Source organism: Colletotrichum scovillei, assembly GCF_011075155.1.
Source record: "Colletotrichum scovillei strain TJNH1 chromosome Unknown Contig00012, whole genome shotgun sequence".
NCBI classification, from domain to species: Eukaryota; Fungi; Ascomycota; class Sordariomycetes; order Glomerellales; family Glomerellaceae; genus Colletotrichum; species Colletotrichum scovillei.
The window spans coordinates 245,222-271,733 of record NW_023336270.1 but is presented as its reverse complement, the minus strand read 5'-3'; the positions used below and the strand labels follow the sequence as shown (position 1 = coordinate 271,733).

At 53.5% G+C, this 26,512-nt stretch overlaps 8 protein-coding genes across 8 annotated transcripts; 3 read left to right on the top strand and 5 right to left on the bottom strand.

Moving 5' to 3' along the window:
- Nucleotides 1-388: 388 nt before the first annotated feature.
- On the bottom strand, nt 389-1,357 carry HER10_EVM0001287 (uncharacterized protein; the record flags this gene model as incomplete). The annotated part of the gene is made up of 1 exon (XM_035471042.1): nt 389-1,357. One exon carries the CDS (start codon nt 1,355-1,357, stop codon nt 389-391), a length of 969 nt encoding a protein of 322 aa, XP_035326047.1.
- A 1,183-nt stretch (nt 1,358-2,540) lies between these two features.
- HER10_EVM0005655 (uncharacterized protein) lies at nt 2,541-3,495 on the bottom strand (the record flags this gene model as incomplete). Its single annotated transcript, XM_035475261.1, has 2 exons — nt 3,227-3,495; nt 2,541-3,130 (listed from the first exon to the last, which is right to left on the bottom strand). Exons 1-2 carry the CDS (start codon nt 3,372-3,374, stop codon nt 2,541-2,543), a joined length of 738 nt encoding a protein of 245 aa, XP_035326187.1. The 5' UTR covers nt 3,375-3,495.
- Nucleotides 3,496-3,806: 311 nt separating this feature from the next.
- Nucleotides 3,807-4,925, bottom strand: HER10_EVM0003415 (uncharacterized protein; the record flags this gene model as incomplete). Its single annotated transcript, XM_035473091.1, has 4 exons — nt 3,807-4,109; nt 4,227-4,396; nt 4,505-4,517; nt 4,587-4,925. The coding sequence occupies 4 exons, from the start codon at nt 4,923-4,925 to the stop codon at nt 3,807-3,809; spliced, it is 825 nt and encodes a 274-aa protein (XP_035326119.1).
- A 5,325-nt stretch (nt 4,926-10,250) lies between these two features.
- HER10_EVM0008465 (linker histone H1 and H5 family protein) lies at nt 10,251-12,883 on the top strand. The gene is made up of 3 exons (XM_035483069.1): nt 10,251-11,084; nt 11,143-11,420; nt 11,471-12,883. Exons 1-3 carry the CDS (start codon nt 10,751-10,753, stop codon nt 11,687-11,689), a joined length of 831 nt encoding a protein of 276 aa, XP_035326265.1. The 5' UTR covers nt 10,251-10,750; the 3' UTR covers nt 11,690-12,883.
- A 3,001-nt stretch (nt 12,884-15,884) lies between these two features.
- HER10_EVM0000287 (uncharacterized protein) lies at nt 15,885-18,965 on the top strand. Its single transcript, XM_035470075.1, has one exon. It carries the CDS (start codon nt 16,875-16,877, stop codon nt 18,474-18,476), a length of 1,602 nt encoding a protein of 533 aa, XP_035326015.1. The 5' UTR covers nt 15,885-16,874; the 3' UTR covers nt 18,477-18,965.
- A 1,333-nt stretch (nt 18,966-20,298) lies between these two features.
- Nucleotides 20,299-21,467, top strand: HER10_EVM0000573 (uncharacterized protein; the record flags this gene model as incomplete). The annotated part of the gene is made up of 3 exons (XM_035470348.1): nt 20,299-20,784; nt 20,858-20,945; nt 21,004-21,467. 3 exons carry the CDS (start codon nt 20,299-20,301, stop codon nt 21,465-21,467), a joined length of 1,038 nt encoding a protein of 345 aa, XP_035326024.1.
- Nucleotides 21,468-21,946: 479 nt separating this feature from the next.
- HER10_EVM0007509 (uncharacterized protein) lies at nt 21,947-23,290 on the bottom strand. Its single transcript, XM_035477064.1, has 2 exons — nt 22,893-23,290; nt 21,947-22,841 (listed from the first exon to the last, which is right to left on the bottom strand). The coding sequence occupies exons 1-2, from the start codon at nt 22,948-22,950 to the stop codon at nt 22,543-22,545; spliced, it is 357 nt and encodes a 118-aa protein (XP_035326232.1). The 5' UTR covers nt 22,951-23,290; the 3' UTR covers nt 21,947-22,542.
- Nucleotides 23,291-23,594: 304 nt separating this feature from the next.
- Nucleotides 23,595-25,979, bottom strand: HER10_EVM0005615 (POT family protein). The gene is made up of 4 exons (XM_035475223.1): nt 25,740-25,979; nt 25,297-25,670; nt 24,563-25,228; nt 23,595-24,490 (listed from the first exon to the last, which is right to left on the bottom strand). The coding sequence occupies exons 1-4, from the start codon at nt 25,769-25,771 to the stop codon at nt 23,781-23,783; spliced, it is 1,782 nt and encodes a 593-aa protein (XP_035326185.1). The 5' UTR covers nt 25,772-25,979; the 3' UTR covers nt 23,595-23,780.
- Nucleotides 25,980-26,512: the final 533 nt, after the last annotated feature.

The following is a 26,512-nucleotide window of genomic DNA, read 5'->3' as shown; positions in this document are numbered from 1 at the left end:
TTTCTGCTAGGTCTACCACCCTTTCATACCCTCAATTCTTAGCATTGTAATTAGGTAGCGCGAAGTACGGAAGAGAGGCTACTCGAGAGAATCACATGGTAGGCTGGTATTTCTGTGCAGGAGAGAGTCCTTGTGATATCAGTGCCTGGGTGTCTTACAGAGGAGCCTATCACTTTCTTACAGTTTGAACGTTGAGCAGTCCGTTGTTCCATCGTATCATTTTACATGTGGTGGTTTTTTCCGGCTTTAGAGGCGCAAAAGATCGGCCTTAACGGGGTCAGACTTTCGAGGGAAACCACACGATACGATATTGTTATTACATATACCTAGACAAAAATCAGCAACAATGCATTGGGCAGGACAAAGAGGACGCTTACTCTCATCTCCTTCACTCACAGCCTGATTCATCGCCCTGAGTTCTTCTCTCGGATCGAAGCACGGCAACCTTGGCTATGGAAGACGAGTAGTGAAAAAATGGCCGCAAGGTCATTGAATCATCAGGCGCCCACATCGGTAGGAAAAAGGCCCAGTGCTTCAAACCTAGGATGGAGAGGTCGATAGTAAAACATCTCGCAGCACATATATCAGGCGCCGCAGTCGGTGTGGGCGTCCACTCGATTTCGCTGAGATCGTAACCTCCAGCGGAGAAGAGCACCGGCGACCCGGCCTCGGCCCCCTCCGAGCCGTGATCCATGAGGTATAGCTTGGCCGAAAGAAGCCCACACATAGTTCGTTCCAAGAGGCGGATAAAGCAAGCCCGGGGACCTGGTTGATTGATCATGGACTTGATGTCGTCGGTGGGCTGGATGTCCCAGTCGTCGGTGAATTCGAACGCGATGTGCAATAGTCGGGTTTCGTCATTTTGGAAGAAGGGGCGGAGGGCGGACAACGCCTCACTGACGGAGACGTGTGCGTCGGGTGCAACTTGGAAGATGATGAGATCTTTGTCTGGAAGTATGCTTGAGCCGGAAGCGCTTCGTTCAGGTTGATCATGTCGTGTAGAAGAGCTGTGGCCGCTAGAAGGGTTCACCAGCGCTGCGTAATGCTTTTGAACCACGTCTCTAGACTCCTTACAGGCGGACCAAAGGCCGGCATCGACGCGGTATGTCGAAGGGTCTGACTCGGACCACGGACACCGCTGTCTTGGTGTGTATGTAGGATTGGAAAGAACATAAGTCTCATATTGGTGAACTTGCGTTGGTGTTTTGTGACTGAGACCGGTTGACGCAGTAGTCGTAGCTCGGCTTTTGATAGAGAAGACGTGAAAAGCTGGGTCTGCAGACCGAAGATTGCATTCCCACACTTGTAGTCGCACCTCGACAGGGAGTAAGCCAAATTGGCGGAATGTCGTAGCCATGATTAATCAAGGGTCGGGTTTGGACTATGGTGGTGTTTCCGGGTTTCTGATGTAGTATTCTTCTCAGTATAAGATGTAAGAGACGAAATAAATCGAAGAATGGTCTTTGATATATCTTAGGTGTTGCCAGATGCTGGACATGTGCTGGAGAAAAGAAACTTGACAGCGATGCGGGAAACAATGCAACAGATTCCGTATACCTTTTGGTTCCATGGCTTCTGTGGGTCGGCCATCCATCACCTTGAAGTCCAAATGACCGAACCGCGGAATTCATGAACTTTGTTCTGGAAGTAAACGATGCCGTCGTTTGCTACGTATCAGATACTTAAGCCACCGTATGTTGGTATGCTGAAGTTGGAGTGCTAATCACTTGGAGCTGGTGTTGGTGGATCTTCACTCGAAGAGACCTTCGTCTACGATTTAAGTCACCTCAACGGCTGATTGAGACACAGTTCGAGAACCATAATGTTATCAGGAGGAAGAATATCCCCTTTACCTCTAGGTAAAATGAACATAGCAAGCATCAGTGGTTCATAATCTTCGAGATTGAGCCTTTCAGCCTTCGAAGAATGAAGTAAAACCTCATATTGAAATGAACGCCAAACAATCACCTTAAATGCCAGAGCCCAGCATTTGTCCAAAGCCTCTTTTTCTCAGATACGCAAACGATTCATCTGAAATGCCCATACATCGCACTTCAGGTTCGTGCGTCGCTGGGACCTCGCATCTGGACCTGATTGGCGAAACTCTCAACTTCAGCTGGCGTGAAACTGTTCCCCAAAAGACATGGATGCACCAGAACGGACTTGCTCGGAGCCGCCTATCATGGATGTGTCTCATTGCTCAGATTTCTACTCTTAGTTTCGCTACCTCAACTCGTAGAGATGGTTTTGGGGCATTCATGCATGCTCAGTGGACGTCGGTTGTCAACTGGTTTTCAAATATATACTGGCACCTATTTTCTAAAGTCAACTTCCTCTAAAGGGCAGCCACAAGAGTCGAGGCGAAGAATGAGAAAACAACCCTTGAATTTGAACGTGCAATCTTCAGGGAATCTCCGCTAACAACCATGCTACTCTCTCTGCCCAACCGTGGCAATCTAGTCTCTAGAAACCATCTAGGGGAATGTCAGCCCAGACACCTCAATCTCATCTTACTGTCACGATCATGAAAGGCCACACAATCACCGACTCTCAAGCACATCCCAAACAACCTCCTCATGAACAACATGCGTCCCAACACTCAACGCCGCACCCGTCATCAACAACACCTCGCAAGGCAAAGCCCGATCCCCAATCCTCACAGTCCGCCTCCACCCCTCCCCTTCCTTCCACTCCCACCTCTCCGCCGCAACCTCCTCCCCGACCCTCGAAATCCCCTGACAGAACCGCCCCAACCACACAACCATACCCCGCGCCCCGCTCGTCTCGTCCTCGTGCTTGAGAACAACACACTCGACACCCTTCTGCGCCTCGCCCTCGGCCGCGGCACCAACCGGAGGAACTGTCACGGGCTCGACGTCCCTCCACAGCTCTTCGTAATCCGTCTCCGTGCCGGTGGCGGGGTTCACCATCCGGCCCTTCTCGAGCGTCAGCCCGTCGGGCTGCTCGTACATGTCGCCCTCGTCGGCCGCGTTCTCGGGCTCCGTCGTGCGCGAGTCGATCCAGTGCTCCCAGCGCGAGTGGCGCACCTCGGCGCCCTGGTCGTCGGTGCGGGTGGACGATGACGAGGTTCCCGCGATGCCCCATTCCAGGCGCTCGATGCCGTGCGTATCTTTGTGGGTGTTAGCCTTGGAGTTGTCTGGTAGTCGTGGTGGCTTTTGGGGGTCCCTGGGCCGGGTCGCGTGTGAGAACGACGTTGAGATTTTACCTTGCACGCCATCGACGGTTGGCGTTTGCTTCAGAATGCGGAGGTCCACGAAACGGCGCTGCGGGGACGTGAGCACTATGGTCGAGGTCGGCTCGCTCGCCTCATCGGGGATCCAGCGGATATGCTCGCGGAACGAGATGCTACCCATGATGATGAACGAAACTTTAAAAGATCTGGATGTTGTGTCTATGCTGCAAATGACAACGGTTCACACTTGAGGTTGCGCGATATGCAACATTAAAAGGCAAGGCTTTGTGGTGGAGGTGGTGATGGTGGGGGAATAAACAAGGTCACACGGGCAAGGCGTTGATTGAATCGTCGATGTCGCGCAGATCTCCACTTTCAGCCGATGAAAAGCCTCACGCCGTCATCGCCCGCCGATCCGGAGCCTCCCTCAGATCTGGGCGCTTCCAACGGCTTTTCAGACCGTGAAGGTACGTCACTTGGGAACCTTTATTCTCGGTGTGAGGTCTATGATCTAAGTCTATGTATAATGTCTCATGTTTTTACAACCGTCCCCTCTCACACACAATCGCGCTTCTTGCGGCGAAAAAGCAGTAACGCGCCAGCCCACAGCACTTCACGCAGCCTTCTCCAGACGCTCGACAATGTCGACGAGACCCTTTACCTTTTCCTCGCAGTCAATTTTGCTCTGCTCTTGCGCCTCGTATGTCTCCCGTAGCCGGTCGACCATGAAAGGCTTCAGCGGCGCCCTCTTGGCGGTCTTGTAGTCGTAGACCACGATATCCTCGAAGCAGCGGGCGGCAGGGCGACGGTGGCCCTCGGAGATGAGAAGAGCTTCAAGCAAAATGAAGTCTGATTCGTATGTCGGCTTGGAAACAAGCTTATGGAGGACCGTCACGTGGTCCGGGTAGGCCATTGGCTTCACATTGGTTGTCAGTGTGAGCGATTCAGGTGTTTTAGACTCAACCGCCGCGGCGCCAAGAAATACAGCGCCTTTCGGAGCCTGGTGGTTCAAGTTGATGGAAGTGTCACTCACAAACTTGTAGTCCGTCTTGATGCTTCTCATGATGAGGCCAATGTCCTTTGGGCTCATGAGCTGGTCCCACTCATCCTTGTGCTCAGGATCCACCGTCGTCGCAAAGTTACGAAGCCAGTTGACCCGCGCCGACTCGGCGTACTTGTTGTAGACGACGTTGTTTACATGACCTACAGATGTGAGATTGAGATTCATGGTATATTCGGGATGCGAGTCATACCCTGTAGTATGTCAGTTCATTGTCTCCCTTCCTTTGGGGAGTCAGGCTCCGGTTCAACTCACCATTGCATCCTGATTTCCATATAATCAGCACCCAATTCATCTCATCTTTTAAAAACTCATGGTGTAACAGGAACTCACCTGGTCTCCCCAAGTCACCGTATGTCTGTCAAGGCCCCTCCACCCGGGACCGGTGAGGAACCCTTCCCGCCCGGCGAGCAACTCCAACCACTGCCCATCGACAGCCTCCCGCAGAGCCGCCAACTCCTCCTTCTGCTGCCCGCTGAGGTCGAGCCCGGCGCACCGCTTGATGCGCGACTGCAGCTCAGAAAGCCATCGCGGGTTTAGCGGCGGCGCAGACGCCGGGGATGAAGTAGGGTTGGCGAGACTCCTTGCAGCAGTGGTCACGAACGATCTTCGGGTTGTTTGAGATGTCGAGAGGCGGGCCAGGCCGGCGCTGAGGATAATTGAGTTGCGCATCTTTGAGTTGCTTACCGCGGGTATCTTTTGAACGTAACGTAAAGCGAAGAAGAAGAAAAGAGAATGCTGGCGAAGCACGAGATGAAGATTCTGATTACAAGTCCGGCGAAAGGTGGATGACGGGATAGTGAGGAAATTCGGCTTCCGTCGGCTACGCGTTGCGAGTCGGTGCAGAATCAGGGAGAGTATCCCGTAAGATAAGGTAATCTGAGTGCACGCCGGGTGGAAGTGGATGTTGGAAGTTGAATTTGACCTGAAGGCTGGCCCTTTCCAGCGGGTTCTTGTTGCAATTCCCGGGCTGCGTTATTGCCGCTCGTTGGTTTGGGTCGGTAGTTGGAGCGCGCCCTTTGTGCTGGTAAAGAGCCAAAGGGCGTGGGGGGTTCCGGCTCGGACTTTCGGTACGAGGTATTTCGACGTAATCAAGCACCTTTTTCAGGTAACTTATAATGTATTTCAGTATGAAAAGAAGATATGTATCTATCTGCACAAAGCAGGTGCAGAATCGCAACTTCTACGATGAAGTCAACTTGAGAGTTCCATCAGATGCGGCATCTTTCGTAGGGTGAGCTTCCGTTCTTACATTCTCGCTGTGCCTCTATCCGATCCCGGGGTCCATCTGGCAGGGTCAATGATTCGCACCTCCAAGACCCGGAGCCCAGGCTTAGCAGTGAAGCTTCTTCCCTAGTAGCGCCGTGCGTCTGCCTCTATGAGAAGGAAGCTCTCATTCTTTTGCAGCCTTTGGCTCCTGATCCACTCATTCTAAATCACACGGGTCGAGATAATGGCATGGATGCGCCCAATAAGCCACATATCACCTTGTAGCAAGCTCCTGAGTTTCGCCAAGTGAGGTTGGAGTTTACCTTTGGTTTGTGGCGGTGCATGCGATGCAACATTGGCAAGATCCCTCCATCTCACTTGGAATCAACAATAAGCATGTCAAGTGTCCCCTGGTATCTCGGAATGTTTGTGTCGCAAATCGCAGTCCTCGCTGAAGGTTTGTCTTTGTTCAACCGAGGCAGCGACGAAAGCAGCTACCAAGAAAACCCCGGCTGCATCCGCTCCGTGAGACGCGCTGAAGGGTTTGGCAAGGGGTCGGGTGCAAACCCATCTCTAGGACCCTGAGAACAGCTGAGGTAAGCACGCATGCATTATGTAATTACGATGCGGAGCTTCTTCGCTTACCTAAGGAAGTACCTTGGTGGAATACCTACAAAAGTAAGGAAGCAGGAACCAACCAAGCTGTGTCCCGTTGGCAGTTGCGTCCTGTGCGGCGGGGGGAACCTGGGCGGAAGGCAGCTCCGAGCTGCAACGGGAGCGGTGGTCATAGCTTCCTCCTCCTCCTGCCTTGCCTGCCCCACCTTCCAGATCAGGGAGGACGCCGGACCGACCAACGACACTGCAGTTTGCCAGCGCGCAAAAAAGTGTCCAGTGCGTTTTCATGGGCGGCGCATCCGGTTGACGCGTCTGTCTGGCTTGAGCTCTTTGCGATGGTCTCGTCGACATAGAAGGCATGCGGTCTCTAGACGGTCCATTCTTTCGATCAATATCTATTCTGTTCGGTTATAAGTATTGTTATGACTCTTTCGACGTAATTGTTGATCTGTAGGCGACTGTGAAAAGGGAAAAGGAAACCCTTGTGGTACACGCGTCAAAAGTCAAAACAATGAAGTCGCAGCCTCGTTCGAGTATCTGAACCATACTGCAATGCAGTCAAACAGACTGTAGGATGTCGAGCTCCTGATCAAGAGTACTCGATTTAAGGCCTTTGAAATCAAAAGTCTTGCCGCACCTCGCACCATGTGTCGTGAGTGAATCGCGCGCGAGAAGGCAGGAGGGCGACCGTTCAGCGAGGCTACCCGCGTGCCTCACCCGCGAACATCTGGTCCCTGTCTATCAGACCGAGCGCCTACCAAGAAGAGTACACAGTCGATAGTTTCGCAGAAATACTCGAAAGAACTTCCTGCAGATTGAAGCACTCACGAATTAATGCCATTGATGATGTGTTTCGCGACGCAAGGTGCTTGCTACTAGAAAGCAGCACCACGTGACACAGGCTTTCCTCCCCCCTTTCTTTACTGCCAGTCGGTAGGTCGCAAGACTTGCTATGGCCGCGTTGCCAATATCATCTCTAGATTGACATCGATCTCTCTTGACTCATTCTCTTGATCAGGCTCGACAACTGTTTGTAAGTTTCAGACAAGTTGACGATGTGTTGGCCGCGGTAGTTTGTGAGGCGGTGACGGACACACGTGTTCTGCTCCTCCACCTTGGGCAGACATGCGTCAATCTGGAAGCGCCAGCCTGGCCAGGAGCAATTTCGATGAAAAGAGAAAGAAAAAAAGTGAACAGATGAAAAATGAAACCTCAGCAGTTCACGGCGGAAATTTCATCATCTTTCACTGGTGTGCAGCGATGGTATCCCGCTTTTGGGTGGAAGCGCTGGCGAAATGCGAATAGCTTCCATCGCGTCTCTTGCACTGGATTGAATTATTGGCGCTGGAGGCACGAAACCAGCTTCAAATTGCCCAAAAACCCATGCATCAATGAGAGCAGTCACTGCGATACCATAGAAGACGTGATTGACGAGTTTAGGCAACAGGATGGCCGTGGGCACGCGGATGAGGCGATGCACCTTATTTCATCGGTCGCGTGGCCCCATCACGATGGGATGAAACGATATACTCGGTGTAAGTCAAATCGGGCTAGGAAAATGATAGAAATTCAACAAAAATATCGCCGAGCAGATTGTCGACCTAGATGATGGAATCCGATGTTTCCTTGATGAATTTCGTGGTACTGTTGATGATTGTGACGATGGTGGTGCAAGATGTGCGGATAGCTTCAATTTGGACGAAGCGCGACCGAATCACAACAGTCGGGGTCGGGGGTAAGGAGTGTGCGCGCAATATCAGGGCCATAACACGCGATAAACAGAGGAAAAAGTGCATCGAACGATGGAGAAAAATTCAAGCAACAAAACAATGTAGTTAGCGCGAGATGAGACCGAAAGTCAGAGGCATCAGAGCAGATGCGACGGATGGCATTGACGGTCGGGGGTAAAATCGAAGATGGGCGATGATGGAAAATCGGGCATCTCGGCGGGGGAAAGGCGTGAGAATGGGAGGGAAATTGGGGCCGGGTCGGACGACGGTGGATCGGCGGGCGCAAGACTCAAAAACGTGGCAACGGCGAGCCATGAGTCATTTTTCGTAATGGAGGGTGAGTAAATGGGAAGAAGAGGGAATCAAGAGAGAAGAGAAAGAGGAGAAGGGCGAGGAGAGGAGAGGGTGGTTGAGGTGGGCGATGAGAATGAGTTTGGTGGGAGATGGGAGACCCGCGAACGTGTGCGGCATCAGAGAGCAGCGAGAGCAGGGACGACGGAGCAACACTGAGTGAGAGCACTCGGGACAGGGAGGGGAAGGAACAACGGTCCACGGTCCACGGGGGAAGCAGGCACACTGGCGGCAGGACCTCACGGCGAGGAATATCTGGACCAATCAGAAAAAAGGAAAGTTGACGAATTTTGGAAAATAAAAAGGTGACTGAAGGGAAAATGGAGGATAAGGTACAAGAGCGATGTACCTTTTGTTTGCCTCCCCGTCCCATCTGGTGCTTTCTGAATTCTGAGGCAATTGAGCGTGGCAGAAAACATGGCAGTTTGGATGGGAAAGAACGGGCGGGTGGTGCATGTGGCAGGTGCAGGAGCCAGGAGCCAGGCGGGGGACCCGGAGGAAGGAGGGAAAGAACCATGCACCTCCTTCCTGAGATTCTGGGACCGGCTGATCTTGAACTGCCCGGCGGGAGGAAGGCGCAGAGAAGGTGGATGATTTTACGCCTTCCTCTGCCCTGTGTCCACCATCGAGGGCAGGAACTCGGGGCGTTGGGCTAATGGAAGGTACTGCGGCTATGGCTCTGTCCTACGTACCTTGCTTAGGTACCTCGTAGGCATCTCACTCCATCGTTCTTAGGTAGTTCTCGTGAGGTGAGTCTCATCTCATAGACTCACACACCTCAAACTCACTAGGAACGGCAGTAGAAAAACACCAGAAGACTACCCCGGTCCTCTTAGGGCAGATGACTGGAGCACCCGTTGAGGGGTGCAGCGTGGCGACTGGCGAGGGGAGATGTGCTGGAACCTCCCACTATCCACAAAGCAGCACTCACTATCCGCAAGGAGGAGTGCGGCGTGCCTTACATCAACCCTGGGGCGGACAGGGAAGACCAGGGGCCCGTCCAGGGTATGATGGCGGAGACGACAGAAGCCTCAGAAGCTTCATGCATAGCCTGGAGCTTGGGGCTTGGGGAGCTCGAGTGCTTCCGGCGACGGAGGTGAACTGGGCTGATTGATCTGAGCTGAGCTGAGCTTCCTTGGTTGAGATGAGAGGTGAGGGGCGCTGGTTGGCCGCCGTCCGCGTCTTCCATCAACTCAAAGGTTAGTTCGTTCAACTCGACTAACCGTTACCGTTTGTTTATCAGAACAATAAGAGAGGGCACTTGACAATCTAAACGTCAAAATAGATACCAGAGAAAGAAGGACTGGTCCATTATCAAAGGGGCAGAAGAAAGAGGCCGTGGACCAAGGCGAGTGAGGCCGTGCTGGAATCTGTCACCGGCCGAGGATTTCTTAGAACACCCACCATACCATCGCGGCGGCTGTAGTTCCTGGACACGTCCAAAATAGACACGCACGTCTCTCCCGCTCCCGCACTAATCGGCGATTTGAGTCCAAGAAGATACTCTGCCGACGGATGAAGACAATGAGGTTGATTTGGGAGTGACACGGGAAGAAACGAGAGACACAATGAGATGTGGAAAGTCGAGACAAGCAGACGTCAAAGGGCATCATCTCAAAGCTGGGGCGCTGTGGCATGCTGTTGTCTGTCCGGACACATCACAAACCAACTCGACGTACGCGTAGAGCTGTCAGGCTGTAGGAATACGCCGTTCATAGTTATGGAGAGAAGCACCCTTCCGACTTCCCCGGGCCCTTGCCAGATCCAACGGGAGACACCTTTTAAGTTTATTCTAGGCTACCGTGCTCACTTGATGGTATCATTGGCGTGTGAAGCAGATAAGTGAGTGAGATGCGAGGGGAAGAAAAGGGAACGAGGAAAAAGAGGGTGCCATCTTTTGGGGGGGAAGACTCTGGAGTGAGTGAGAGGAGAGAGAAAGACTGGAAGTTGAGAGGGGGAAGGCCCAAGGCCCCCCCAGTCCGCGTGATTTAGCGACCGTCCCCCCCAAAATGGACGGGGGATTTGGAGGGCCCAAAAGGAACCCGCACCAAGCCAAGAGGGAGGAGAGGATAATAAAAAAAAAAAGAGAGAAGGCACCTCAAGGCTCACCCTCAAAAAAATCCAACGCCCGCGCCCGCGCCCTCAGGTCGTCTCCCCAAAAGTTACTGATTGCGCACCGCGCCCAACGGCCCCCGCCCATTTATAAAAACAAGCCCCATCCCCTCCACGCACGCGCTCCCCCTCCACCCTCTCGTTCCGGACCTCTTCATCTCTCGCCTTTCTCAATCACCACAACGCGTCGATTTTAATTCTTGCAACTTTTCTCAAAGTACACCCGTCTTCAAACCGACTTCAATCGCCATTTCGGTTGAATCCTGCTTCATAGCAACCCTTTACGCTTTACGCATCCACGCAACCCCCCCAAAACATTCACAATGCCTCCCAAGAAGACCGAGGGCGCCGCTGCTGCCCCCAGCAAGAAGTCCACCCACGCCAGCTACCAGGTTTGTACCTCAACCAGACCGGCTTTTTGCATGACGCGTTGGTTGCTAACTCTCTACAGGACATGATCACTGATGCTATCGTTGCTGTATGTTTTCCCGCTCCTCCATCTCCGGCGCAAAGGGTTACGCGATCGGAGGACCCACGAGTTGGGTCAGCTGCCATTCGCGCCTAGCGCCCGTGACCTTCGATCGCGCTACCCTCCACCGCCTCGACGATGGTCCACCTATTCTTGTGTTGTCTTTAATTGACTCACTTTCCCTCTTACAGCTCAAGGACCGTAACGGATCTTCCCGTCAGTCCCTGAAGAAGTACGTCAAGGCCAACAACCAGATCAACACCGTCAGCGACAACATGTTCGACTCTCTCTTCAACAAGGCCCTCCGCGCCGGTGTTGAGAAGGGTGTCTTCGAGCAGCCCAAGGGTACGTCACCGCCTGTCTGTCTCTTCAAGCCTTTGAAACAATACTAACATACCTCAAGGTCCCTCCGGTGGCACCAAGCTCGCCAAGAAGGCGCCCAAGCCCGCTGAGAAGAAGGCCCCCGCAAAGAAGGAGGCCAAGGAGCCTAAGGAGAAGAAGGCTGCTGCGAAGAAGGAGACCAAGGAGCCCAAGGAGAAGAAGGCTGCCGCTCCCAAGAAGGCCGCCGCCAAGAAGGAGACCAAGGAGGCGAAGGAGCCCAAGGAGAAGAAGGCCGCTGCTCCCAAGAAGGCTGCTGCTGAGAAGAAGGAGAAGAAGCCTGCCGCCAAGAAGGCTGCTGCCGTATGTTGACTCTGGCTCTCATCGTCTGTCCATCACTAACGTACCTGTAGGCCAAGGAGGAGAAGCCCGCTGTCCTCAGCAAGACCAAGACTGGTCGCGTCACCAAGACTGAGAAGAAGGCACCGGCCGCCAAGAAGGAGGCCAAGGAGCCCAAGGAGAAGAAGGCCGCCGCTCCCAAGAAGGCTGCCGCCCCGAAGAAGGCAGCGCCCAAGAAGGCCGCCGCCGACAAGAAGGAGGCCAAGGCTGAGGCTCCCGCCGCCACGGCATAAGGGGTCACTCTTACCTTGTTTCCCTTACCTTGAACGATGATGCAATGTCGAGTACTCTGCTCGGCTCTCCGCACAACTGTTTTTGTGTCACGAAATCTTGTCGAAAGGCGTTTACGGGAGTTGTTATTGAACTAACTGGGAAAGGGCAATGGGCCGGGAAGCGTTGGTGGGAAACCAACCTGGGGGGAAAACGCAACTGCGTTGTCTTGTTGTCTTTGTGTTTTTTCTTGTCTTGATGGTCTTTTCTATATGTTGCGGCTGCTTTTGATTGAGCGCGACGCGTGGTTGGGGGGCTTGGGATTGTGTTGAATGCTTTGAGAGAAGATTCCCGCTTTGGCGACACGAGAACGGATTCCCCCTTCCGACTACTGTAACTATAGCTCGCGCGATATACCAACGATGGGAGCCTTTCACTGTTCATACGACGTTCTCCTGATTTGTGCAATTCTCGCGATGTGAAGTGGCGCGCCCAACTCAACTGGCGCGTCGGCTTCGACGACCTGGAAAGACGGCAAGACCGAGTAAGGGTAGAGAGTTCGTTCAGGGGCACGGCAAATGCGGCGCCTCGCTCGCAATTACCGGGCGGCAATGGAAGGAAATGATATTACATGATACAAATTGTTTACCATCTTGTTTGATGCTCACCTGGGTCTTGGCTGAGCTTCGGAGTACGAACGACAATCTCTCATCAAGTCGCGATAAGAGCGGGCAGCAGTACAGAAAAGGAAGAAGTTGGGAAAGAACGAGCTGAGCTGCCGCCGTGCCGCTGTAGTGTAAGGAGGACGAATGTCTGAGAGAACGAGGACGCGCCGTGAGAACCGGAGACTGGGACCCTGGGCAGGCACGGCAGGGTACCGTCACCGTGTTTCTCACCCATGGCCGTTTCGGAGTGGAGCCGACGCGGTTCATCCTTTCCAGGGTCTTTTTCTCTTGTTTACATTTATGGACTTTTTTCAAGCTCGCTCTCTGACCGTTTCTCTCTCCCCTCCCCCCGGCCCCGTATGTTGACTTAACCGCCGGACGGGTCACCGCGTCGCTGGAGAGTAACGGGAAGTAGGAAGGAGAGAGAGAGATAAGGCTGTGAGGGAAGGCTAAGGTAGCTTGTCTTGGATACGGGGGGATGTGAGAGGCTTGAGAGCTGAAGAAAGTCCGTGCCGTTGGTGAAGGTGTCACGTGCGCGTTCTCCCATCTCTCATGGCCTGGCGGCGGAGATGAAGAGTGCCTTTTCGTCTTTTCTGGATGACTCTGCCTTTAAATACATATTACTCCGTCGTCGAGTAAACATGTTTGGATATGTGGTACAAGCTGTAGCGCGTTTGGGCGGCATTGTGGTTCTTGACTGATGTTCTGAGTTGACCCTGTACCTTACCCCTCCTCTGGCTTATGGTCACAATACAGTGGGTGAGACGTTTTCTTAGTGGTCTGACTTTGGGACCGGACGTGACTTGGTCTGAGACGAGGCGCGCCCGTCGCCGGTGATGGTTCTACAGTATGGCGTAGAACAGTCCGGTCGAGCTTGGCGGTTCTCTACGAAAGGCATTTCAATGAGATCTGTCTTGTATGACCATCCGCGATTCTCAAGTGCGAAAGAGGTGAAAAGATGTTTCGCTGCTGAGCTTCCCCTCATGTAGATTGTCCATGGGTTGAGTCGTGAGTAAGGAATTGTTTGACCAGCTTCTCAGATTCAGATTTGGGGCCAGCCTACGTGCCCGTCTTACGTACCATGTAGGCGTAACGGGTGGTCGTTCAGCGTATTTTGAGTTGGGAGAGGATACATAGTTGCGCCGGCCTGCGGTGCCCTGCGGACGAGTGGGACTCCGCCGGAGGATGGACGGCCTGGACGGGTTGACACGTGCGATGAGGAGGAGATGGCGCCACACTATGTGCTGGTTGTTGATCCTGAGGTGAGGGGTGCTCACTAGGTATGCTGTGTAGGAGAGCACGGCTGGTCTTGGTATTCGTTGTTTGCCCTTCTTTGCAGATAGCTAGCCATATAGGTAGTCCTATTGGCGATCAGTGACTCGTACAATCGAGTGTATAGCATCAGGACACTACGGATAGATAAATGAATCTGGTCAAGAGGAAGCCCAGACGTGGTGGAAAGAGATTATGACGTGGGCAACGGTGAAGAGTGCCATTCGGAGTGTTTGACATCGTCGTTCCCAGTGTCTACGCAGTAGTAGGATAGGCCAGAGCGATGATGGAGTCTGAGAGGTGGCGGTGCGCGGAAACGCCTTGGGGAGAGAGGAGACTGAGAAGGAGAGGTGGATGAGAAAGCGTCACGGGCAGGTGTAACGGCGTCAAATGTCAAGCTCGGAGCTCTCTCTGGGCTGGGACGGTGAACAGAGGTGGAGAAGTTGGCCGCGGCTCTTCCGTCGGCCCCTCTCTGCGTTCATCTCCCGCTGTCTCTTCTGCTGTCTCTGTCTAGGAGTTGTCACTTTGCTGATGTTGGGGCAGGTACGGATACATGATGCGAATCGTGCGGTGCCGTGAGGTGTAAGGGAGGGAACCTTGAGGCAGGTGTACTAGAGATGTCGCTCGGCATGAGGTCCGGGCTGCCAGCGCGTGAGCAAGTGGTGCGTTGCGGTGCGATGCATGTTGCAGGTGTCCAGTCATCAGTGGACCTACGGTGACTCCCCAGGTTGGATGACAAGGAGTGACGTGGAAAGCTAGCCCCGAGCTTGCTTTCCCATTGGTGTTCCTGAAACAAACCTTGATGTTTTGGGGGGGGAACGTTGGGCAACTTGCTGCTCAGCACGCAGTGAAGGTGTACGTACAACGTGGAAGCGCATTGCGGTGAGGTAAGCAAGGAGGGGAGGGGCAGAGGCGAGGAGACAAGAGACAACCTGGGACCTGTGAGTATGAGATTCGGACTATCCGTATAAGCATCTGGCTAAGCGCTGCTAAGGTATCTCAGAGAACCTGGGTGACGGTATGGTATATGCCCTCACCTGTTGATCCGTACACTTACACTCTTCAAGTGTAGTGAGTGTACTCCGCACACAGCAGTATTGATCCATGTCCCGGGATCCCTGTTGTCAATCCGGAACGGCTTGAGCGACAGGTGCAGGGGGCAACCGTACAGTTGGGGGCGACGCGGCGACGCCCCGGCATGTCGAGGATTGAGGGGAGTGTGATCTGAGCGTTGAAGGGTCCCGTCACGCCGTCGTGCGAGTGCAATTACGTACGGGGACTATGAAGGAGGGTTGATGGTTGTCTTTGCCATGAAGAGTGAGGCGGCACTTTCAGGTCTTTGCAAAGAGTGACCCTTGACACTGAGAGAAGGGTCTGAAGAACGGGGAGTCGGATGCGAACACAAGATGGCCGAGGCGGCAGAGAGTGGAGAAACACAGGTCGCCGTGAGGCATAAGAGAGGAGGCACGAGGCATAAGACCATACGTGTGGGAGCTATGAAGTTTGAGTGGTAAGTATCTGTATGAGTGAGAGAGCATTGGTGAAGGAATGAGTGAGTTAGTGAAAGAGACAGAGAGAGCATGGTCTGGCTCGTGCGCATCCATCCTGCCGTCCGTTTCGGGGTATGTGGGGGAGAATGTTAGGTGCTGAGGCCAGCTACCTACCTAAGGCACCGGGTATGGAGTACTTGGCAGCATACATGTTGCTTGTACCTTTCTATAACGATACCTTACCTTTGGGTAATAGTTGATGGCAGATGCTCTTTCCTCGATGGTGCTGACAGGAAGGAAGGGCAAGATATGGGGAGGAACATCGCCTTCTCTCTCTCTCTCTCTCTCTCTCTGCCTGCCTCTAACTGCGAAGTAATTGCGTCAGCCTCAGTCATTCTCATGATCCATCAGGCTCGACTCTCGAGGCAACACTTCAGGGGACAGAGCTTGCATCTGCAGCTGCCTTGGCTGGAACAGCAGAGCTGCACGTCTGGAACTTGTCCTCCCTCTCACCCTCTGCCTACCTATGAGCAAGTACCTGTCACTGCGCATCATCCTAGGTACCTTCACCTGTCATTACTGTGTAACAGAGGTACCGGGCTGAGGTGGAAACAGCCAACCGGCCTTACCTGGACTCGGGCGATCTAAACGGGACAAGACGACACCAAACGGGCTCCTCTTCTTCTTCATCTCCCCTGCTATTTGCGAATACTTGCAGTCCTACGGAGTGCTCCGTACATACGTAGGTACATCGGCCCCCATCAAGAGTGTTGTCAATCACCACACATGGAACACAACCCACCTCGCTCTTCGATAACTTCCATCGATAGCCAGGTACCTTACCTAGGTACTTTCCAGGTTGCGATCATCGATAAGCAGATAAACCCCCCCTGGCGCTTGTCTTATCCGCTCCCGCATTGTATCGAATCGCACCGTACCGTCCCCTCGGACTGACGTCTTGTTTCTGTCCAATCTCATCTCATCATCCACCAACTCCTCCGTTCCCCGACACATCCACCTCAGTTCAGACCCAACATCTATCCGCCAGCACCAGCACCAGCACCAGCACTGCCACTACGGACACACACCACTTCTCTCCCCACGCCGTGCCGTACTGCTGCGTCTACCAATATTACCCTCGTACTTTAGCTCGTCTACTCTCATCGTATCTACCAGCACTTATCAGCACATCCTCATCCATAACCGCTGCTCATTCTCAACCCAACAGCATCCCTCAGCGACTCGGTAAGCACCAAAACGTGGACCCCTCGTTTTCCCCATTGGGCTGCCCGTCATCCCAGAACCCGAACCCAATCAGTCCGCCCTTCCACCGTCCCTTGCGACTCAAGTCCTTGCCAACCGATTCTTCCGGTCAACGAAACTGACGCTCGCCCGCAGTACCCGTGGCCGCACCCCGTACCCCCGTACCAGCAACAGTACCAGTACCTGACCACCAATAACCCCTACCCCTCGATCTGCCCAGCGATCCATCCGAGACCCTCCGCCTGCCCAGCCTGTCTATCCTCAGTCGAACCTCAACGAATTCGAACTGCCTATCGAGACTTCGTCCTAGTTGTAGCCGACGTCGTCGTCGTCGTCGTCTTCTTCTTCTTCTTCTTCGCCACACCACTATACATCGACAGCTTCCACCCGGCGATTACGACATTGTCCGCGTCTCGCTCTGCCGGGACCTGGCCATGGCGGCTGCCTAAATCCTCCCTCGACAGGATTGCACGTTACAAGATAAACCCGCCTATTCCGAGCCTTTGCCAGTTGCAAACATGGCTTCCGAACACAACCCCTTTCGAAGGAAGTCTGCTTCCACCTCGCTTTCCATCTCCACGCCCCAGCCAGTCTCTACATCGGCCTTTCTCGAGTCCATCACTTCCGGCATCTCGAGGCAGAATGGCCCCCCGCCCCCCGAGGCCCGGCCGGCTAAGCCAAAGGTTGTAAAGAAGGTTAGGGTCCTTTCGCCGCCACCTTCGTCTCCCTCGTCCCCAGAATCCGTACACAGCAGAGGCTTCGGACGCCAGGATGACAGCAGCGACGAAGATTCCCACGACGAAGACGACCAATTCTCAAAGCGGTTTCCCGAGCTTCCCGGTGGCCTCCCCGAGGCTGCGCCGCTTCGTATTGCCAACGCGAGTAATACCCCCGATAATCCCTTTGGCAAGACGCTACAAGACCTGGAAGGCTTGACGGACGTGAAGCCTTCATCTGGTGGATCGACCAAAGCTATGGATGTCAACGCCTTCAAGATGCTGTTGCTCACCGGCCAGGCTGGTGCCGGAACACCGCCCCCGCAGACATCAGTGTCACAGGGAGGTAAGGCGCCCGGTGCATCATACGCCGCACCGGAGCTAGAAACACCGCGGACGTCACAAGATATCGCGGATCGCGGCGTTGACGACCAGCGTTCTCTTCTGGCACATTCTCCATCCGTGAAGAAGAAGCCTCCGCCGCCTAGCTCAAGGCATGGTAGGAAGATTAGCGTGCAGACTTCAGGTCGTCCGCACATCTCCTCCGAGACTGCGTCGCCCATCTCTCCGTCTGACGTGAACAAGCCCCTCCCGCCCGCTCCAAGCAGTCACGGCGGGGATGACACGGAAGATGTTTTTGCCCGTGAAGCTGCTGGCAAAGTCCCGGAGCAGGACTCCCCCACACCCAGCTCAACACCTACCCCGGCTCTTCCGGCGACAGGCAAGAGACCGACACCTGCCCCTCCACCACGGCGGGGTCACGCACGGAGCCAGTCCTTAACAGCCAATGCTGGAGCCAACGCTCCAAGTGTACCAAGTTACGAGGCCGACACGCCGCCTCGCTCTTCGTTGGAATCGCAGCGCTCCAGATCAGAGAGTTTCCGAAGCATCAATGCTCCGGCTCCGCCTCCACCTCGGCGCCCGCACACATCCCATCGACAATCATTCCAACTAGCCTCGCCATCAAGTGGTTCATTTCACGGCGCCAGCCCAGCACCATCTGACATTGACACTTCTATACATGCTACGGAGCATACTCCTCCCAAAACTTCACCTCCGCCACCACCACCGGCACGGAATACTTCCATACGCCGGCCTCCCAGCGTAAGGAGCATTGAAGCCCCCAGCAGGAAGATCAGTGGGGGCAAGGAGAATGCTCCCCCACCGCCACCACCACGTCAAAGGGGCAGTAGTCGCGGAAGCATGGATGGATATGGTATGAGGAGGACGAGCATCGATAGCACTAGGGCCATGGGCAGCAACGTTCCAGAAGAGCCCACCGCGGAGGATGATGCACAGCAAGAGTACGACGCAGCTAATTCAGGCAAGGGTGCGGATATTCTCGCCGACCTGGATGCTCTACAACGAGAAGTGGACGCCCTGAGGGCAGCACAGGGCAAATAAGGGCACGACCAAGGCGCTCTATAGATGATGGGAGTTGAAATAGACAGCAGTCCTGGACGGACATACACGCCCTGGAGGGGCAGCTGGGTTATCTTAAATGAGGATTGTACATTTACGCACGTACTGGGATGCGATATGAAGTAATGGAATGCTTATGAGTTGACGTTTGTGGTTCATTGTGCAACGGGCCGTTCGACCCGTGTTCCAGGTGGCTGGATCCGCGAGAGCTTGACCACAGCCCCTGAGCCAACCAGTGGCCCTTGATTCCGAGGTTGATGAGAAAGAACCGTCGTAGGCCACACGAGTACGAGGAATTGAGTTATTGGAGATCCGAGAAGTCAAAGATGATAACAGAGCACAGGACACCACGTACGCCAGAATGAGACGGCATGCTATTTTCGGCGGCCGCGGCCGGTCGACAACGCCCCGTCGGCGACCTAGGAGAAAACTCCGTCGGAGCTTGGAGCGGACTCTGAGCCGCCGCTGAGGCTGGCGGCATGAAGGGCGCGGGGGGGGGCTTTTCGGAGGTTCGTTTGGGAGAACGTGGATGAAGCTGCCTGATGCGTAAAGGTGGGATGGGGTTGTGGTGTCGTCGGGGACTTGGCGAGAGACTGGACTCCTGCGTAGGTGTGTAGGATGTGGGATATGGGGGTTCGTGGTGGTGGTGGTGGTGGGTACGTGATTTTGCGTTTTACATTAGCTTCTTTGTGGTTGCTATATCCGCTGCCCGCGGGACAGCTTGGGTCTATAGAGTTTTTGGAGAGGTGCGGTCTAATAACTCTGAGAAAGCTTGGTTGCCTTGATTGGTGAGGTCTTGGAGGCTCCCGAGGTAAAGTTGATGTTGAAGGTTTGGGTAGCTCTGTCGTAGAGGTATTGAGTTGTCAAAGGTGGGATGAAGTATTGGATGAGGTAACCAGTTATACCCTTCCCTCGCCTGCTCTTGTGAGTTATTGGATTGCTATAGTAGGTTTATTGTTCCATGTCGCTTTCGGTATGTATGATAACAGAAACAGTCGGTTGGAGGCCAGTGAAACAGCACCTCTTTAGGCCGGGGGATATGCGGCGATGAGCTCCACGACCACTAACCTACAAACACTCATCGATAGGATTGAACCCCTCTCAAGGAGGTGTACAAGTGGTGGTGTAGAGTACTTCTCAAAGGAGAGAGGAAACATGAAGCATCCGAGCGGTCGGTACAAACCTTGAAAGTGGATAACCACCATGAGCCTTCGAAGCTTTTCTTCAGAACTCGCCTCACAAGGAAACGCGACTCTCTTTTGTGCGTCTTTTTTTACTTAATCTCACTTCCACCGCTTCCCCCTTCACACCTTTCTCGAACCTTGGCTGAGTGAGAGTTTTGATGACATCGCCGACGGGACTGCGCACCGCCCTAACCTACCGTTCGGCATGGGTATCCGGCACGGCAGGGAAAAAGTGTTTGATACCTTATGTCCAGGAGGGTAATTTCAAGAATAGGATCGAAATTTAGGATTCCCCCAATTCGTTGGAATGGAGGTTGTCTGTCAACTGAGCCTATCGCATGCTTTGGCAATTGCAGCAGGGGCCCCGAAGGAGTTGTTTCCGAAGCTCGAGGACCTTAGGTCGAGAGCGGATAGTTTTGTATAAAGAGCTGCATGGTCTTCTTGTCACGCTACTTTCTGGATAAGCTTGTTCAAGAATCAAAAGACATAAACAGTTCCATCCAGATCACCGGACAGACCAGACATCTCCTAGCACGCGCATTCTCCAACGTCACTTATCATCCAGCCTACCCTTCGCCAGCTCGAACTACCTTAGTTCCAAGACACTCAATAGAGCCAAAATGTCATCCCTCATCAGCAACCCAGCTCCCCTGCACCTGAGCCCCGAACTCACCAAGAAAAAGCCCATCATCGCCGGCCTAGGCACAACCGCCGTCGCCGCCGCGTCCTCAAAGTCCCTAAACGACTCAGGCGACAAAGCCAACCTCGTCGAATTCTGGCGCAACCCAGAGGCCGGCAACATCTACCGCCACGCGGAGCACCTCACCTCCCCCGTGACCCCCTGCCTCGTCGACCACTCGCAGCTGTGCCAGACCGTGGCCTCGGCGTCGGCCAGCACGAAGACGATCCAGGTCATGGATATGTGCTGCGGTACCGGGGTCGTGTCGTCGCATATCCAGAAGATGATGAGGGAGTTGCCCGGGCAGCAGAGGGAGAGGGTGCGGTTGACGAGCGCGGACTCGAGTGAGGCGCAGTTGGGCGTTGTGAAGGAGAAGATTGGGAGGGAGGGATGGGTTGGGTGTGAGGTCAGGCAGGCTGATATCATGGTAGGCGATGATTCCTGTCCCTGTCCCTGTCACGGATGTGATGATGCGGGAGGAATGTGGCTAACGGGAGCAGAATATAACGTTCCCTTCTGACCAGTTCGACGTTGTCATCATCGCTATGGCGCTGATGCTCGTGGCCGATCCATATACCTCTCTCAATGGTAAACACTTCACTATCTATTATATCGGATTTACAAGAAAGACTGACACGTCAAACAGAATGCTACCGCGTCACCAAACCCGGCGGCACACTCGCAACCTCAACCTGGGTAACAGAAGGCTGGATCTCCGACACCCGCGACGCAGTACGCGACCTCGCCCTGCCAGGCCAACCCCCCGTCTCCTGGCCCCAATCCTCCATCGAGCTGACCTCGCTCTGGGGCCCCGGCGCGTGGGAGTCCCCCTCGTTTGTCAAGAGCATGTTCACCGCGGCCGGATTCGTGGACGTGGAGGTGGACGTCGTGACGAAGTGGGTGCCGTTCTCTGGGGTTGATGAGTGGTGTACCGTCTTCCAGGCGTTTATGCACGGGGTCATGGAGAGGTTCTGGACGAGGGCGCAGAGGGAGGGGTTGAAGGGGCGTTTGATGCCGACGTTGAGGGCGTTCATGGAGGAGAAGTATCAGGGGCGGCCGTTTGAGGTTGAGAGGACTGTTTTGTTGGCTAGGGGGAGGAAGCCCGAGTGAACATGGGGGATTATGTTGGCGGATGGACATGGGCTTTGGGTTGTAGACATGGGCATGCTGGGTACACGTTGAATTCATGTTGGATAATTTTGAATGAGAGCCATGTTGATTCCCCGGGGTCCATCTAGCACAGCTTGAACTTGACCAATCTTTGACGGTCAAGAAGCTGGTGGAACATGTTCTACGGTCTACCGTGGTCTTGTTCTCTGATACGTACTTGGTGTTCGTCCTTCTCATCAGGTATGATGCCCCTTCAGGAGTGGGTGGCCAAAGGCTCGATGGAAGCCCATGTCTCGGGAGAAGAAGAAGTAACCCATCTAGTAACGACTTTTGATCACACATCTCCTGCCAAGTAGTCAGCATAATAAGAACTCGGCCCGAACTATTCTTCAAACTTAGAATGTTGATATCAACCAATACAGGGACACAGAACTCCAGATATATGATCGCAAGTGGATGTGTCTTCTCTTGTAATAGATCTTCCTAGTTTCAATGTCCGATTTCAACTTTGACTAGTACTTTCGAACGTTATAGCCATGTATATCAAGAACCTGCCATCATCAATGCGGCACGCCCGGCAAAGCACTTGTGGGCGACCCATCATCAGCCCCACTACGGCGGCTGTCTCCAATCTGCAGACGCAATCTCCGAAGCCCTAACTCGTCAACCTCCATACTCTCAATTTCCTCATAATTTGACATGAACCAAATCACGGAAGGGTGGCCGAGTTGGTTATGGCGCCAGGTTAAGGTCAGCTTAACATCTGTTTCCTGGTGGGGCAACCCGCGCGAGTTCGAGTCTCGTCCCTTTCATTTTGCCGTTTGATAGGTGTTGGACAGCTCTGGACTTACATTTTTGGTGGCGGTACAGTGGTGTTACCCCCTTTTGATCTGTTCAGGATGGTCATATCCCTACACAATCGTGTGGTTGAGTCTGGTTTACTTTACCGACTTGTTATTAGATGACTTGGATGCAGGACACCACTTGAAAGCCAGATGTAATGGAGTTGCGTTTTCATGTCCTCGTCAAGCTTATCTTAGTACACATTGTGACAAGCTGGACATTCTTTTTTCCTTTACTCGTCATCCTTCGACCGGCCCCCCTTGGTGTAAAACGCACCCGTCGCAGCCCTGATATCCTCAGAGCCTTGCGTTCCCCCTCGGCCTCCAGGCTTGCCCGTCACCGACTGAGGGATCTCGTGATCGGTAGCACTGATTCCCTCGCCCACTCCGGACGCTCTTCCCTCGTTGGTGTTCAATGCGTTGTCTGCGGCGCCGTGGAGAGTTGTAGACCCAAGCCCTCCGGCAGCTGATTCCTGCTGGTGCGGGTTGGGAACAGACTTGATGATGTTTTGCTTGCCAGCATCTCCAGGAACTATCATCGACAATGAGTGAAGCTTCTTTGTTTTGATAAGATGATACGAACCTTTGGTTCCATCCTTGGCCATATCGTAGAGGTCCCCTCCTTGCTTTGCGTCTGCCATGATATCGAATGTGTTAGAGAGACCTTTATGCTTCGGAATATGCTAGGGGTACGGGTGAGTGTCAATGTCGCCGGGTAGAAGCAAATGAATATTCGAGGAACCAATATGTATTAGAATTGAAAGGCCATCCGAGACCTTTAAGATGGTGCTGGGCAAGCCACAGTTGAGTTAGTGAGGTGGTTGATGTCATGATGTCATCAAAGTCAACTCATCACCACCATCTTCCTAACGTGACGTCAAACGAGACAGAAGGTCAAAGAACCATTTCTTCAGATGATGAAACCTATCGAATTACCTAGCCGTATTTGAGCAGTGCTGAAAACGCGGAGTTAGATTCTCCTGTTCAATGTATCCAACTTCTCAGAGGACTCAGATTGAGATATCCAGCTAGTAAGTTGGTACTTAGGTTTTTTGTTGTAACAGAGTGAGGCTTCTGTACTTTCATAAAACTTGCTTATGGTATGACCTCGAACTCGCAGTCAGCAAAGCCCAACTCAGTCGGAGCTTCATTATGTCCAAAGGCAGCTTTCGCAAGCCGAAGGCCCGAAGTTGAGCGACTCACTTCCTTCCCTCTGATGCACAAAGCTCCAAGGCATCGATCAGGTCTCCAAGTCTAATGGTTTCGACACAGGTACTCTGTAGGTATTGGGGTATTCTATTAAGCTTATATACTGTTCATGGTTGCTCAAACCATGCTCACCCATCATCATACATCTTGACTTTTCATAATATCAATACATGAGCATTCCACATGACCATCTCTCACGGCTGAAAGAGCGACAACATCACGCGTGTAACAGTTGTCGCCCCTTCTTCTTTGCATATAGAAATTAATCGTCATGTTCGGCTTCCTTGACTCCCTGGTTGTTCAGAACCGGCTGATCGCGGTCCAACTCATACATCTTGTCCTCCTCAGCATCGTAGTGGCGGAAGGTGAAGTAGAAGATGCATCCCACAACAGCAGATGAGCATGCAACACCGGTGTACATCCACAAGAACTTGGGGTCGACTGCGACGGACACCAAGGCCTCGGAGATAGCAGAGCCGAAAGCGTTGGTGAAGAGGTAGATACTCTGGACAAAGGACTTCATGTTAGGCGGGGCCTTGGTGTAAGCGTACTCCAGGCCGGTAACGGAGATGAAAATCTCGGACAATCCGATGAAGATGTAGGCAGGCGTCTGAACGGCGATGTGGACGTGGTTGGGGAGCGATGAGCCTCCGCTCATTCCTTCGGGGCACTCGCCGGGAGCCTCGTAGCAGGGGCCGGCGCTGTAAATAAGGTGCTGCACGATGGCTGCGTAGGCCAGGCAGATGGCGCCGAGCCAGAAACCAATGGTGATACGCATGATGGGCTTGAGCTCGATGCCGGCCTTGCGGAGGAGTGGGTAGACAAGCTTCTCGAGGATCGGGGTGAAGATGAGAATCGAGATGGGGTCGAAGTTTTGCATGAAATCGTTCGGCATGCCGTGTCCCTCCATCTGTCCAGCTTGGGTGACGAAGTTGGTCGAGAACTGGCCATAACAAACCCAGAAGATGGGGTCTAGTAATCATGTCAGCGCGAATTCCAATCATCTGTCTTGTGCCAAACATAGCCAGGAATATATGGACTTACAGAAGACAAAGACCTTGCAGGCTCTCAGAGCACGCTTGAGCTCCTCGACGAAGTGGTCGTTCCAGGGGACAGGCTTCTCCTTGCCGTGCTCCGCACGCCAAGAGGGCTTAGCGGCATCCATGTTGCGGGCTGCAATCATCATGCCAAGGGCCTTGAACGCATCGGTAATGACGGATCCCTGCGGCGGGCGGTTGACGAAAGTCTTGCGACGAAGCACCAATGTTGCGATACCAATGTTGAAGACGCAGAAACACATCAGGTAGGCGGTCCAGAAACCCTTGTACTTCTCCATGAAGGGAGTTGCCATGAGAGACAGAGAACCCAGGTTGATGCACCAATAAAAGATCATGTAGATGCGCTGGTATGTGATGGCAGGATCGATGATGACTCTCTCGCCGTTTGACTCGGTCTTGATAGCCATAACGCGACGCTGGTACTGATCGGCGATCAAGGGAGCGATGTTACTCTTGATACCTCCCGTTCCGAGACCAATAACAATAATGGCAACAATGTAACCGGGGATGCCAGCGCCATTGGCCATGGCTGCTGGCAGGGAGGTCGTCCAAAGGATGACAAGACCAACCCAGTAGAAGGCACAGAAGACCAAGATGGTCTTGTACTTGCCCAAGTACTGGTCGGCAATGATGGCACCAAGGATTGGAGTCACTGAACACTTGTGTTAGTGGAACCATACTGATCGATAGTAAAGAGTGAAGCGGACAGTGATGTCATACCATAGCAGAACCATTGGAAGAACAAGTTCAGACCAGTTGCGGCCTGGTGACCCATTCCAAGACCCTTAGGGCCGTCGGCTCCATTGGGGTCATTGTTGATGTAGTTTTGGAAGAGACCCTGGGCACCATAGTAGGTGAATCGCTCCGTGAGCTCGACAACAGCAATGAGGAAGGCTGAAGCGGGGAGGTTCTCTCCAACACGACGCAGGGATCCCTTCTCAAACTCATTGGGCTCAGCACCATCAGGCGTAGGTCCCGATTCTGAGTCGGCGGTGCTTGAGAACTTCTTCTCGGGGTCGGCTGGCGTGATGTAGCCTCCCGCGAGATCAGTCGTCTCCTTGTTGGGCAAGCGCTCACCCAACGTCTCATGGAGCCTGCGAATACGAGTTGTCAGTGCCAGATCTTCTTGATGTTAGACCGACGATATGCGCATTGTTACGTACTCTGCGGCCGTGTCCTCGTGGTTCTGGGCCATTTTTACGCAATCGATATCTCAAGACAGGCCCGATAGAGTAGCTGAACCAAGGGAAAAGGAAAAGAGAGGGAGAAGAGGAAGAAATTTTCGAGAAAAGTTCCAAAAGCCTGGCCTGGTGGGGAGCAATGGAGACACCTTAGTATCACCACTAGATGCATGCCCTTACCCTCGGTGTCGGACGACTCCGAGGTGTTCGCCGCCCGCGGCCCATGTTTCGATGTCTTCTGTTTCCACTAGAAAAGTCTTGCCCGAGTCGGGAACGTCGCCCCAGGAACTTTTGCAACCACACGCCACAAGCCGATGGCCGAACCACCTGCCGGACTCCACTCGGCCGAGTGAGCCGATCTTTTTGATTGATAATAACGGACACATCGGTCGACATACGAGAAAATAAGTGGCCCTCTTGGCAAAAGGCCCGAACGGGTGGCGCCAAGCGAGGTTAAGGGGAATAAAGCGGCCATAAATATGGCTTTCCTATTGGCCTTTGACCTCGTTGACGATATTAGTTCATGCTGCCCATACCGAGGTCCATCAACAAAAGGGCCTTGAATCTGGGGTTTGGGGGTTCTACAACGTTACTCCGCAAACGATAGTCCACGGATAAGACTGAATCATGCAGCTGCTGAGGAAGCTACCGCTAGCTGCAGGAACCGGATCGTTTGTCAACGGAAATCTTCTGTAACCTTCCCTCGCTGGAAATGATTTGCAGCTGTGCGTTGTCTGTCTTACTTTCTTGCCGTT